The sequence below is a fragment of the Sparus aurata genome, chromosome 15 (genome assembly GCF_900880675.1).
Source record: "Sparus aurata chromosome 15, fSpaAur1.1, whole genome shotgun sequence".
NCBI classification, from domain to species: domain Eukaryota; kingdom Metazoa; phylum Chordata; class Actinopteri; order Spariformes; family Sparidae; genus Sparus; species Sparus aurata.
Genome location: NC_044201.1, coordinates 21,056,006 through 21,070,543, shown reverse-complemented (window position 1 = coordinate 21,070,543; position 14,538 = coordinate 21,056,006). Strand labels below are relative to the sequence as shown.

The 14,538-nt window shown below is 41.6% G+C and overlaps 1 protein-coding gene across 1 annotated transcript; it reads right to left on the bottom strand.

The window, feature by feature from the left end:
- Positions 1-1,258: 1,258 nt before the first annotated feature.
- LOC115597202 (transmembrane protein 26-like) lies at positions 1,259-12,403 on the bottom strand. Its single transcript, XM_030442960.1, has 6 exons — positions 11,920-12,403; positions 9,887-9,974; positions 9,666-9,755; positions 4,933-5,129; positions 4,679-4,758; positions 1,259-3,101 (listed from the first exon to the last, which is right to left on the bottom strand). The coding sequence occupies exons 1-6, from the start codon at positions 12,285-12,287 to the stop codon at positions 2,806-2,808; spliced, it is 1,119 nt and encodes a 372-aa protein (XP_030298820.1). The 5' UTR covers positions 12,288-12,403; the 3' UTR covers positions 1,259-2,805.
- Positions 12,404-14,538: the final 2,135 nt, after the last annotated feature.

Genomic DNA, 14,538 nt, shown 5'->3' with positions numbered 1-14,538 from the left:
TGTGACAGGACAAAGGGGGGTATCGCTTTTGAATGTAATGCTTTAGGCTTTCACAGTCATCATACTTTGCTGTCTCCTCTGGGAGATTCTGGCATTCGCACCGTTGTCAAAGCTCCAAATGAAGAAACACTTTTTTGGAAGAATGTTGACATCTGCAGACGACGTGTTGTTTCGTAGACGGCGGATGACAGAAACTAATGTTTGACAGTTCAGCAGCACGCCTGGTGATTTTCTGCTTCACCGTATGTTTAAATGAAATGATGCAATATCTCAAACTAAAACTGAAAGACTTGTCAGTCTGACACTGATTCACTCACAAAAGTCGTCACCAGATGACACAATCAACTGATGTGTTAATACTCTGACGCGGGCGTGTGAAGACAAAAGTCTGCGTGTGAACGTACAACTGTTTCTGTCCAAAACAAGTCAAACAGAACGATGTAGATTTTCTTTTTTAAGGTTCCTTTAATTTTACTCTTGGCCTAAAACTGAGAGCAGCCGCTACTGTGTGGCGAGGCTTTGTTTTATGGTGACAGGTGAGAAGTGCAACCTGCTCACATCATTTACTCTTTCAAAGATGAGATTAGGACAATAATGGCCAGATGATAAATTGTGTTGAACGCTGCAACGCCGTTTTGCTGTGAAGCTCTAGAAATGTTTTGTTGGCCACGAAACTTCATCCGGCTTCCCATCAGCGTGGGGTCGGGTCAATATTTAGCGCAACAAGATAAGAAAAATAAATATTTCTGCAATACGGGGGCTTTGTTGAGGGTCAATTTACAACTTCATCATTCTTTTAAGTTCATGGTTTCCTGTTGACTGTGCTGCTGTAAAAATACTTTTCCCGTCAGTCGTCACTTTGTCAGTGTTTTGCAACCCCTCGCCAGTAAATCAATGTATCTGCATTTTTTCACTCTGACATTTTTAAATGTACAACCATAAGCCTTGACTGTCCTTCCTCATTTGGGTGCTCATGAACTCATGAAAATAGATCCTCAGTAGACGTGTGGGGCCTTCAATCTACAGCATGGCGGCATATTTAATGAGCTATTTCTCTCTGAAATGTAACGGAGGAGAATCGAATGAATGTCCTTCACTTATTCAATAATTAGGTCAATAAATAAATGCTTTTGTAAAATGGAACAGGCTATGCCACAGAGCTCCTAATCATAAAGATGTCTAACTTGAAACCATGGGCTTTTGTAAATTATTTTCAGGACACGTTTTTGCAAAATGTAATGAAAAAAAAAAACAGGAGGATGATGTGGAATGTTTTATTTATTTGGGGCAGTGTCAGGCCAGGATACCTCACACACATATAACTATGACAATGTGATATATAAAAAAAAATGGACACTTGGAAACACAAGTCAGACCCAGGATATAATACTTTTTTGCGGATACTTGGGATTAAAAAACACAAAAAAAACGATAACGTAATGAAAACAATAATACATGTTAAAATGCACAGTTTGTTCTGATTCTGTCTTTAAAAAAAACATTTTCACATAAACCAGGGAGCTATAATAACAATTGTTTTTTGCATTATGAAGCCGACAAGACGTAATTCATGGTTTTACAGGGTACGCTACACACACACACACACATACACACAACTCAAACTGAGTTGATTACCTGAGTGCGATTTAATTTGTCTCAAGTCTCTTTATCTTCAAACCTATTGAACAAATGCAAATTAAGTCATGGAATGCAGCAGAGCAACAACGTTTGGTCAAGACTTAAAGGAACAGTTCACCCACAAATAAAGAAGCAAAACATTCCTGGAGCTTCGCGGTGAAACAGCATTCTCCTAAACAACTGAAGGGGATGAGATACTTGCTTTAAAGCACAATCAATTTCTGTTTAAGGACAGAATCACATTGAGCAAACAAACACAATGATTCATGGATCTGTGAATAGATGTCCTTTTTTTAAACGGGGGTGGGGTATTCGAGAGGAAATCATAGGTTAAAAGAATGAATTTCTGCCTCCCCTCCTGATTATTTCCCATTCAAATGTCACATAGTCCAGAATTCACGGTCTCCCCTATCCTTATCTACTGTAGGATGGGATGTTTTTACTATCGGTTTAAACTTCCTGTCTGGGTTTAGACAATCGCTCTCGGTCGATCTCAGCCTCTGTCAACGTGTCACCGTCTGTGTATCATCAAGTCTATCTCTCTGTCTTCCTCTCTTCCTCCTGCATTGTTAAATCTTTATCTAAGCAGTAGCCTGGCTTCAGTCAGTGGAGGTGCCGTGTTGACAATCAGAGGCTGTGCTTTGGGACTACCCTTGTCGTTTTACTGTGACAGGCTGGCAGGCTTAGTAACGAGCCTTATCTGTGTAGATGTGACATTTTCAGGATATCCCCGCCCCCCCCTTTCCTGTTATGACCTGCTTCCTTCTTTTCACTCTTTATCCCCGCAGTACGTAAGTGACAAAAAACTACAGAATAAATGGTTCAGTTTTAACTGAGTTGACTGCGGTAAGCACCGAGGGGACTGCAGTGAACTGTCAAGGAGGTGAGGAAGTGATGCGAGGCGCCGCAGTGTGGAATGTGAACTTGGCAAGCTCGGCCCCCTGAGCGCAGGAACATGATTCCGCACAGTTTTCTGCTCCCATCAGCGTTAATTATTCACAACTAATTGATTCCACAGAGTTAAGCACATTGTGAAAAGAAAACAGAAGGCAGGCATTTTCTTCTTCTCCTCCTCCTCCAGTTGTAGGTTTTGCCAGTCGAGTGTATCCTTAAATCTTTGTGTGTAAAGTCGCTCCATCTCCCCGATTCCCCTCCTCCCCCCGCAACTCATAGGACGTTGCCACTACTGCCGGTTGCACTGGCGGAGGAGGGCCTGAAGTCCTGGCATATAACAACCAGCCTGTACATGTTGAGTATGACCACAAGGAAGTTCTTGATGGCAAAGAAAACCAGCATCTGGTGGAAGACGTGGTAATGTATCATGACAGTGAGCCTGACCACCAGGAAGGGCCCGTCCTGGATGAACAAGGCCTCCACGATGCTCCATATGTCCGTGCTGTGTTTAGACAAGAGGGACGTCTCATTCGCGCCCGCCTCTCCCTCGCTGTCCGGCTTTGACACCACTTTTGAAAGATAAGGAGGATAAAAACAAGAGGTCAGCGGTTGAAGTGTCATCAGGATGCCCAGATGGCCAACCGAAAAAGAGGGGCGGTCTGTTAGGCTGCACGTTTGCTCTTTACACCTATTTTTGGACACATTTTGTGAGTAAAGGAAACTTAAATAAACTTAAATAACCTAAGAATTCTATCCTCAAACATGACATCAGGAAGGAAGGTAAAAAGTCTGAGCCACAGTCTGAGAGCACTTCATTACAGGGACAGAATCCTCCTGCAGAGAGAAGCGTATTGGATACAGATTTTTTTAAGACACCCTGAGTCCAAAGGAAATGAACGAGGAGATTTCATTTGCATGTCTCTTATGATTTATACATGCGCTGTTTCGTTGTGATATTTTGTTATATGACACGCTGTGCGGTCCTGTGCTCTCCTTGAAAAAGGGTGTAGCTCCCCCTACTGGAATGTGTCTGTTGTGCATAGTGTGGTCGCCTATAATTAACACGCCTGAGTAGATTGTTAAATGGGAGTGCTGTCAGCTGATGAAGAACACGTGATCTGATCAAAAGCACCAGAACGGTTACTTAATGGACCTAACTTTTCTGATTTTGCCAGTTTCATAGAATGTGCTTTGAAACTCAGCTGAACACGCCCAACACGTATGCACAAACACTTTCTGTGTTTACACAGCGTTCAAACATGCTGGACACTAACAGCGACACACCCACATGAGCGAACGCAGACACACATATCCGTCGCTCTGAGGGGAAGGCAACGGAAGAGCGCCATGCATTCAAGCTCTAAGTGCTCTAAGTGCGTTATGATTGTAAAGCTACATGTGAAAGTATCATTGAGAATCTCATCCTGCTGTACATTTGCAAAGATTAAGTCATGAATAATTGAGATTGGTAGTGGCATTTTTCTGAGAACAAAGTTGCACTGCTTCTAATCACTTTGTTCTTTCTTTCTTTCTTTCTTTCTTTAGTGAAACCTCATCCTTTGTTCCCTCAAGGCTGGGAAAGCTGGTTTGCATTCTTTTCTCTGAAGAGTGTAATAAGTTTCAGAAACACATCTGCTAGTTGGGCTTTGTCTGATAAGAGCCTCCTCTTAACAGAAAAGAATTCATCCCACCAGATCTATTTATGTATTGAATGTGTGAGAGTGCATTTCCCTCCAAACACTGTCGACATTTATACAAACTCCTTGAGGGCGACCTTCCTGTTAGTTATTTCTTGTCTGTTTTTAGAGCCATATATCTGAAAGGAGGGGTGTCTCCGATAAAAGCCCTTGTGGTTTATTCAAGGCTCGGCACACAAAAAACAGATTTTCGGGTTCATAATTTGACAAAGCTGGAGATAGAGGAGCAAGTGATTTCAGGCTGAACTAGTTTTCACTGTTTACTTACAGCACTGGCCTGCATGCTGCTGACGTTACATATGTTGTGCCAATTTCTAAGCACACTGTTTGGATTATTCCACACTGGGAAGAGGTTATGCATAACACAACACGGCTGTAACTGCTTAATACGAGAGTGTGGCTTAATGAGCACCAAAGTTATGAGATTTAACAGACAAACACACACTGACCGGCCAGATGCAGGGGGAACTGCAACATGCTCCAAGTCCATACACCTAAGATGATGTAGACTAGATGAGGGTTGGTCTCTCTGGAGAAGACACATGGGAATACAGTTAGTCAGTGGGATGCTGCAGATATAATGTCAACTCATCAGGGGCACGACTGAGTTTTAACTCTTTTGTTGCACAGAGCTAATTAGACATACATACAACTATGTGTAAAGAATATAAATAACGAACGAGCATCATAATCAGCCACCCACTTGACGTCCGACAGCGTCTCACTAGTAAATTCCAAGATATCTGCCGCGGTGCCGACAAAAATCAGGAGAAGCTGCGAGAGTTCGTCACGTGTGACTCCGCCTCCCAGGGGGAGAAGCCACTTCCCCACGATCAGGAGGATAAGCAGGATCTGATGAAGAGCCAGGATCCAGTCGTTGGAGCAGACAGACGAGGCTATCTGGTTGAAAAAAGTGGAAAAGGAAGAGAGATTGAAAGTCAATTTTTGTCAACAACAAAAGTTCTTCGGGCGTGGGTTAGGGAACTGTTATGCTTATTTATTTTTTCCTTTTCCTTTAGTGTTTTATTTATGTTCTTGTGCATGTGAAAGGTCAAAGTCCACACGAACAGAAGCTCCTCTCTCCCACAGAAAACACTGCTCCTGAAATGCCTCGTCAGTAGTCCTGCCTTCAATTCCTTGACTTGTCACCATGTCATATATTAGCATAATTAATTCCTAGCAGCTAGGTTGGCACATAACAATTATTTTGGCACAGCTGCTCTGTAGTTAGCAGTGCTGGCTCAGGCACGTGTGAGCTGACCAATCAGAGTGTTTCAGACAGAGGAGGAACACAGTGCTGCTGTACAAGACATTATGAGAAAAATTATGTGTTTTCTGAGCATTTAAGCTTGTAAACCTATTTTAGTAGCAACTTAAAGCGAAACTCTTGGCAAAAAGCAACCAAGGCTTTATTTGGGATTGAATATGAGTCAAACCTTCGTGTGAAAGCATAATTACGATGAAAGAGGCACTTTTAAGATTTACCGTAGTTTCGGTTTTGGGCACGTTCATTTTGAAGGTTTTTTAACTACTCACGTTAGCTGCTGCGCTCCTGCGCGTTGCCGTCATGCCAGACAAAAAGTGTCGATCCCCGAGTGCGACCTGACAGGCACGCTTGAGGAGTGGTTCACCATTACTCTCCTGCCTGTCAGGTCGCACTCGGGGATCAACACTTTTTGTCTGGCATGACGGCAACGCGCAGGAGCGCAGCAGCTAACGTGAGTAGTTAAAAATATTTTATTTTTCATAAACTCTTTGTACACAAACAATGTTCTCAATGCTCGTGTTCATGAGTAGAGACCCTGGTGACGCTACGAGCAAAGTTTCATGTTGTGTCGAGCCTTCTTAGTGTTCTAAAAATAGCGATTTTGATGCTAGCATGTCTTGCCCCATGCAATCCCGTTCAAAATTAACGTGCCCAAAACCGAAACTATGGTAAATCTTAAAAGTGCCTCTTTCGTCGTAATTATGCTTTCACACGAAGGTTTGACTCATATTCAATCCCAAATAAAGCCTTGGTTGCTTTTTGGCGAGAGTTTCGCTTTAACATAAAATAATGAACCCAAAGATGGGCATAATATGTCTCCTGTAACGCACAGCTGGCTCTCACGTCATGTAATGCAACCATTTTCTGGTAAGTATCATTCTAGCAATAAATAGCTATGCAGAAATTTCGCCAACCTGGTGATGCCTGCTCTCTAAATCGTGTTGGTTACTCCATTAATGGACCCTGTAATATGTGGTCTGCCAAATGTAAAGACATCCTGTAAATGTTTTTATTGTAAATGATTCCAACAAAATGATCAAAACCAACAATGAGTCAGTCCTTCGCTCTGTACATCCCCACTTCCCAACACTGCCAATGGTTCTCTTCCAGGGGATTAAATGTTTGGCTCATAAACATGTCCATTATCTTGTGAAAAAAAAAAAAAAAAACTGCAAAAACACAAGCAAACCGCACATTTTTTATTCCTCTGGGGAGCTCTTATGTGAGTGAGTTTGAGGCAGCAGCACGGTGTATGTGGGAGGTCAGTGCAACAGTGTGTCTCACTGATGTGTCCTTGATAGATTTTGGTCAACAATGGAGTTCTACAGCACAGAGAGATAATCTGCATCAGGGTTAGAATAAACTCATTGTTTGAGAAAAATATAGCACTAGACGTCTTCTTTAATGACTCCATTATGTTGCACTACTTAAGATTCTTTTCTGACTGAAACACAGTGAGGGCCAGCCAGCTTTTGGAGGTCTGTCCGCCAGATTTTCTCGTTTTACTCTCCCGGGCTACATGGGTGTGGTGGTGGTTTGACTGTTGTTTGTAGAAATGACCCTCAGTGCTCCCCTCTTAATGTTATTTCCCACGTTTTAGGCTCTTTTTTCTGTTATTAATGGCTGAAATTCTGCCTGTGGCATTAAAAGCTGGGCTTATTTATTCTTATTCATAATTCTGACTTTTCTTGCTACTGTGGCTGTAAAAATGACTCAAAGTGGAAGCCTGTTTTAGATTTTATTTAGCTGTTGGTGCTGATTTCTGTTCTTTTGTAAATCTGTTTTTTGCTGTTTTAAATGAAAGTCTAGCTACATGCTGCAATGTCAAAACACGTGACATCCTTTGAGAGGTTCTAAATTTCAATGTCTAAGAGTGTGGGCTCAGATAACTGGCGTTGGTCTGTATTTCTGTAAGTTATTTCATCGGCTTCTCTGACCAGCGGAGTTCCTCAAGTGTCAATTCTTGGACCTCTTTAATTCTCTGTCTAAATGCTGATTTGAGAGCACAATATCAGTCCCTCATCATTCCTGTGCTGGTGATATTCAGTTTTGTTGTTTTGTAAAGAAGGGTGACCTCTGAAGTCTTGCAACTTACATAGTGGGTGTCAGTCAGTCAGTGGGTGACTCGTAGCTTTCTCAAATCACAACAGCTGGTAAATATTGTGAAGTCACACTCCCTTGAGTGTGGCATTGCCTCTCAAACTAAAGGCAATGCCACAGGAGCATTAAGGCACATAAATTGTATTAAATATGAATAAACCAAAATGTAGGTTTCACTCAACAATCAACTGATGATAAAATAAGAAGAATCCCTTTTGCTAATTGCTGTAATTAAGATTCTTTGAACCCCTCGTCGATCCCGTTATTAACACAATTAACTGACTCATAAACTGTGACTGACCCTGTCTCCAAATCTCCACCAGACAAGATGAGAGGGGATGGCTCTTCCCAGAATCCAGGCCTGTATTTCTTAGGAAGGTTCTTTGTCACTCCCATTGGTGAATTCTTTCTGAATTATTTACCCCTTGGGGCTAAATCCGCCTCCTCAATCTTCCAGTGTTCATGTTCATCTCTTCTGCATTCACTCCAAGTGGCAATCAGAGAATCTGTCTGAAACTCTGCTTAAAATACCAAGGAAGTCCCCTCAAGGATTTCATGCTGTCCCGGTGCTGGCTTCCAATCAAATGTAGGATTTAGATAACCAACTCACACAACCACAGGTCTTTCACTCTTGGCCACTGAAGAACTAGACAGACAGCCAGCCATTCATCTTATAAGAAGTTGTTTTTAAACATTTTAGACTGTATGACAGTAAATCTTTTTTTTTTCTACAGCAAAAATGCATCATTCAAGAACTTCAGGCAATTGGTTTTAACAATCATGTCCATTCAGATTGATAAATCTTCATACATGCTAGAAAAAAAAACTAGTACCTTGGGGTGAAGTAAAAGGATGAATTGTTTTGTAGGGCTGCAACCAACAACTTTTTTCATTTTCGATTAATTTGATTTTCGGGATCAACTGACTAATCATTTTGTTTTTGTTTGTTTTAAAATGAAACTGTAATTGTAATTACCAAGTTATTACAAACCATAACCGAAGTCGGTGCCCGCTTTTTTTTTATAGCAACCACAGCCGGCTATCTTTCACAGGAAGGCAGACCATATCCAGCTGGTTTTGAGGTGACCAAAACAGGCAGGCTATTTTAAGTCCCTGTGCTTAGTTTCTCTGTGTTGTGTCTTGCAGAGGCTAGGGGTAACTTCCTCGGATGGCTGGAGCACCTGCCTCTCACACACCTACAGCCCATGTTTCATCAGCACCAGCTTAAATACTCTGGTCTTCTCTCCTCTCTCTGCCAGCTCGTTTCCACTCGTCACCGTGGTATTTCTGGCAACACCACTCATGCTACTCCTTGTGGCATTTTTTCTCTTGTGTCCCTTTAAACTCTCAAGACTTATTTTTGCAATCTTCTTGTCATTCCTAGAGCCTGTGCGACTCCGAGCTAGTAGCCACTCTGCCGCCCAGCCTTCTGCATCTCTGCGACCAGCCAGATCCCTCTGTGGATCCAACACATCTCACTCACCTGCACCTCCACCTAAGCCTCAGCCTTCCGGTACCGTGAGCCCCAACTAAACCATCCGCTGATGCAGATTGATGCCGCTCTAATGTCAGTTGACAGATATTCAATGTGAAGTCAGCAGGAAGTTAGCTTAACTTAGCATAATTTAGAAATAGCTAGCCTGATTTCAATTTTGTTGATTCGTTCCGTACAAAACTGATTAGGAGCGCCAATTTTATATTTATTGTTGGGCAGCCTCATCGTGATGGCAAGACAGAGCGCTGGTTTAACCGTGAGAACGATTAAAAGAAAGCCACACAGAATGGATAAAGAAAGTGAAAATGTGCCCGAGAAGTGAGAATTAAGCAACTTTCCTGAAAGCTTCATGAGAAGTCTGAACCTTTTTTTGTTGCTTTATTTTTAACCTTGTCGATTCACCACTTGCACAACTCCAGACAGACCACACTGCAGCGTGGGCAGTTTCGAAGAAATACAAAAAACGGAATCATCTGTCTCACTTGCGTTTGTCTGATTCTTTGCAGGAACATCACAAGTGAGAATATATTCTGCTGTAAGAGGCACGTGAAGCTAAATGAGATGCCACTCTTACCTTCAGGTAGTCCTGGTACGTAAGGTTTCCCAGGGTCTTGTTCTGGTGGCCCAATCTGAGCAAATTTTCCCAGGAGTCCAGCTTGTTGCACTGAAAACAGTCGAAAGAGACTTTTTGAGCTCTGAATAAGAGAGTTTTCTGACAACATCTGTCAAGCTTTTGGAGAGCATGAGAGCTGAAGTTTTAAGCAGTCAGACACTTTTGTTTTTGGCATTAAGTACCTGAGGGTCACTGTCTCCTTTCTCTAGCTCCAGGATCCAGATGGAGGGAATGATACTAATGAGGAACAGAAAGATAGGAGGAGAAAACCTGCGAGACAACCAAGATTCGAGAAGAAATAATGTAATAAATGTATTCATTTTTTACAACACGAACAGGTGATAGAAGCTAAAGGAGGCGTCCTGGAAAGATTCAGATGTTCGCAAGCAAAGATGAGGCGCACTTTTCACCACACTTTTTTGTGGTATAAAAAAGTAAATACAACAAATACAAAATAGATCTTTGAGTTTTGCAGGGTTCACTGTAAACATGTAGACTCCATTTATAGTTGACTAAAATACAAAAGGCTCTTATTGTCACTGCAAATTCTCTGAAGAATTGAATTCAGGTGTGATGGATCAGATCTCTTGCATGCAGCATGGAGAGAAGACCCACAGCGTTTCTCTGCAGCCTTTTTTTTAGATTGTCTTGACCTATATACTGTCAGGTTACTACAAAACAGTGGAAACATACCTCATGACATACCTCAAACAAGCTCATCTACATTCCCATCATCACCTTGAGTCAATTCCAAATCTGTTCTGACCCTGACGTCTCCCAACACCTCAGGCGAACAAACTCTCCCCTCCCTCTCGAAACAAATGTTCTAATCCATATATTGATTTCTGAATGTGGAAATTGTTTAATTGCCACACTTGCGACTATGAAATATACCGCTATTTTGATAAGCAAAAAGAAAAAGTAAAATCCTCTGATTTCAGCGTCTTGTGTATGAATAGTTTGTGTCTTTGCTCCTTTACAGTTAACTGCATATCTTTGGGTTGCGGACAAAACAAGACATTCCAGGGCGTCATCTTAGGCTCTGGGATCGACATGTTTCACCATTTTCTGACACTGCACAGACCAAACGATGTAACAATAAAACGAGAAAATAATCAGGAGATTAATCAGCAATGAAAATAATCGATAGTTGCATTATGTAGGTTTGGGGAAGAAATTCACTGACTTATTTTTTTTTTTATTATCCTTAAACAAACTAAACAAACAAACAAAGAGTCTTTGTTTACATGACCTGATTAAATGAATAAACAAACTGACCTTAAAGGACAACACAATTCCACGCTGTTTTACTTTGGTTATATATGGCGGACCCCGCCACCTTTCTAGCTTCAGACATTGTCCTCATTTTCCCCTGAGAACAGCTTTTTCATTCAGTTACGAAAAAGATCCCTATTTTTTTCAGTTCATTCATATTGTAAATATTTATATTCTGAGTTTGAATTTGGTCTCCAGAACTACACAGTGCCCCTTTAAAGATTCTCCCAAGCAAACGTCTGCTTCCTGCGAGGCTTGATTATCTGACGGATAACAACATTTTTGTTTTCATCATGTTATCTCCGAGCATGCAGGAAATTAATGACGCTTGTCTTTGTAACATATCCAGAATCTGAAATGCTGTGTTGCGCTGTTTTTTTCCTGTATGTTACAGTAAAATGCATGCTGCCAGATTCAACAAAAGGGCCTACTACTGTATATACATTACCTCAAAACTAGTTGAGAAAAGAAAATATAGCACATTGTGTAAGCGAATTAGCCTAAGAAAGGTGATCAGAGCTGTTACCGAGCATTATGTGTGTGTGTGTGTGTGTGTGTGTGTGTGTGTGTGTGTGTGTGTGTGTGTGTGTGTCTGTGTGTGTACAATACAGTACAGATAAGAGTTTAAAACAGAGGTGGCCTGGGACAGCTGAGTTAAGGGGTACCACCCTTACTTTCCTGGGGCGGTTTAACAATAGCACAATCAGGATGCAAGATATTCAGGAATGTGGGGGAAGGGTTGAGGACAAGGGGGAGATGACAAAAGAAAATGTTCTACTGTAATCTATTCAGCAGAGAAGACAACAAGGACAGACCATGCAGTTTAGTTAAGCAAAAAACAAACAAACACAACAACACATAAAGATAAAGTTAAGTTGCACTCTACAGTAAAATATAATTTAAAAAAAACACACACACACAATTCCAAACACTACTTTACCATTTGTAGTCTTTTCCCTTTCGCCTCATCAGCGTGTATATCATTTCGACGACCAGCGGCAGGAAGAGGAAAGTCAGGAACCAGTAGGTGAGGTCCCCCTTCACGAATGTCACCCTCCACACCCCGGTCAGAGACACCAGGATGAAGAGCGCCCTGGGGATGATCGCTCGGATAAACTTGAACATGTCCATCACGCCAGATGCCTGCATGTCGGCAGTGTGCGCCGCAGTTTCTCCTGAAAGATAAGACCCCGAAGAGCCGGTGAGAGCTGCCTCAACAGTTAAAGGGGGAAACACGGGCTGCTGCATAAAGTCTTTTTTGAACAAAGTCCACAAACTCCAAAGCCCCGCCTTGGAGGACTGTCCCATCCAGTTTTACCTGACCCTGGATCAGATGGAGGCGCATGCCGGACAAACCCACCCAATGAGCTGCTGCCAAGCGCACGACGGAGCAAACTCTGCCCACATCTGATCCACTGATATATGATGACACCAGTTCATCACAAGCTTTTTGGCTGTACAGGGGAGGGCAGCATCACATCATATGACCAGCCGCTTCCTCTGCTGGTTTCCAGTGAACCGCAGTGAGTAATGAGCTGGCCATTATTTCATACATAATGCAGGGATGTTGTTTTCAAGGAAACCACATGAAGCCGGTGGTGGAGGGAGTGTTTGGATCATTTAAGTGGACAACAGCACAAGTTTAAAAATACTTTAAAAGGCACAGAAGCATCAGCTGCATAATGTACTGTAAGTATCCAGGATATAAAAAAAAGTCTGTTACATTAATATGTATGATGTTAATGGATTATTACTGATGGGCTAATGTACAAGCAGCACTTTAATGTTGGCGCTGGTCATTCAGACTGTTGGGTTGCACATCTGGTTTTGGTGACAGTTCATATTAGAGTAGGCCACACATATTCACCATTAACCAGTTGCTCATTAGCAGCTGAATGTCTCTTTATTAGTCCCAGATAAAGCACTTATTATTGCCTCATTGTGGGGGAATAAGGAAGTGTTGATACTTTTAAAGCGCACATTAAAAACCTCTCTACTCAATCTGATGTTTTATAATCCTTATTTGAATTTACTTTGTTTGAATCATAGCCCTATATTCTTTTTACTGTATTCTATATAGATATGTGGTTACATTTGACTGTTGCTCTTTTTAATCTAATGTCAGGTTGTATTTTGTAAACTTTGCATCGTTTGCAACATTGCATTTCTATCGTTATTTGTATTGCTTGTTTTTATCTTTTATTATTTTAATTATTCGTTGTATTGCAATCGGTGAGCATTAGTCTCTAAACCTGTTTTCACACCATGTTTATCTTTTAATGACTTGTGGAGCACTATTAATTGCATTTTGATGTGTTTGAATTGTGTCTGTAATTGTTACATTTTCCTGACGAACCTTTTAAATATGATGTTTTATTTTGTTTATAGACTGTCATACAAACCATAAAATAAGGCACAGAAACAGTTACGTAAAACACATATATAACACAACATGTCTTTTCTGTTTTTGCAAACTGAAACAGTAAAAATACGAACACAAGATCACAATATCTAACTTTGCACAACTCAGTTGGCACCGTTTTTCATCAGTGGTTTTGATTTGTCCAACATAAAACCACAATGATGTAGTCTAATGACAGCTCTTATCATCTCGCCATGCAGGAAATAACACGTCAGACAAAATCTGCACTGGCTAAAACACATAGAGACACTCACGCACGCACACACACACATGAACACACACGCTCACAGTCTTTTTGCCCTACTTGGCTGCATGCTGAGTAGATTTCTATTCAAATCAATCTGGCCAGCCAGCGCAGGAGAGAGGAAGCAGTAGAAAAAGGGCCTGTAACCTTGGAAAGGCGACAGACTTTTCCTGTCTTTGTTCCAAATTGTCTATCATCAGCCTTCTGTTTGCATCACGTGAAATCGCAATGAGAGTTTCAGACAGTGTGTAAAAAAAAACAAAAACAGAGAGTATCAGGCTGCATGCGGGGAGGAAAAGAAGCATTTTGTTACATCCTGTGTCAAAAAACATTGCGGGTTGAGTTTTTTCAGAAACCACTGGTGTATTGGTGAAACATGTCCCTGGTGTTCATCCTGTTTCCAAGCTACTGAAGTCTAGAATAAACTGTAAACAAACAAAAAAAAAACAAACCATGGCACTGAAACAAAAATCAAACCAATTTTAGTCAAGCGTGTTCCCTCCAGACTACAACAAGTCACTCTGCCAGAGAGTGAGAGACAGTCAGTCAGTCAGTCATAAAGAGGAACAAACCCTCCTCTGTTGACCAATACAGAAAGGCCATCCAACATCATACCCCCAGCATGGTGTTGCCCAGATATTCTGTGTGAGGGCTGCAGTCCCAGACTCAGCTCTTGGCTGTGCGGCGCTGATGATGACAGAGATGGCCGAGGGGGCTCTGGTCACTGATCACAGAACAGTGATTCCCTCTATGCTGCGTCTTCAATCTGCGCTGCTACAAAAGATCACGTAGAGCCGCGTTGTTCGGCACAACAAAAAAATTCTTTGTAATGTGAGAGTAGAATAAAATGGAGCACAGTGGAGGAATAATATCCATCAGCTGTGAGATCAAGT

Bases quoted from the DNA above. Each gene is read 5' to 3' on its own strand.
- LOC115597202 (XM_030442960.1), bottom strand. From the start codon at position 12,287: ATGGGACAGTCCTCCAAGGCGGGGCTTTGGAGTTTGTGGACTTTGTTC. The intron at 9,975-11,919 runs GTAAAGTAGTGT...GTTGTCTCGCAG, and splicing joins AAGGGAAAAGACTACAAATG to GTTTTCTCCTCCTATCTTTC. The intron at 9,756-9,886 runs GTACTTAATGCC...GACTGTTTTCAG, and splicing joins AAGGAGACAGTGACCCTCAG to TGCAACAAGCTGGACTCCTG.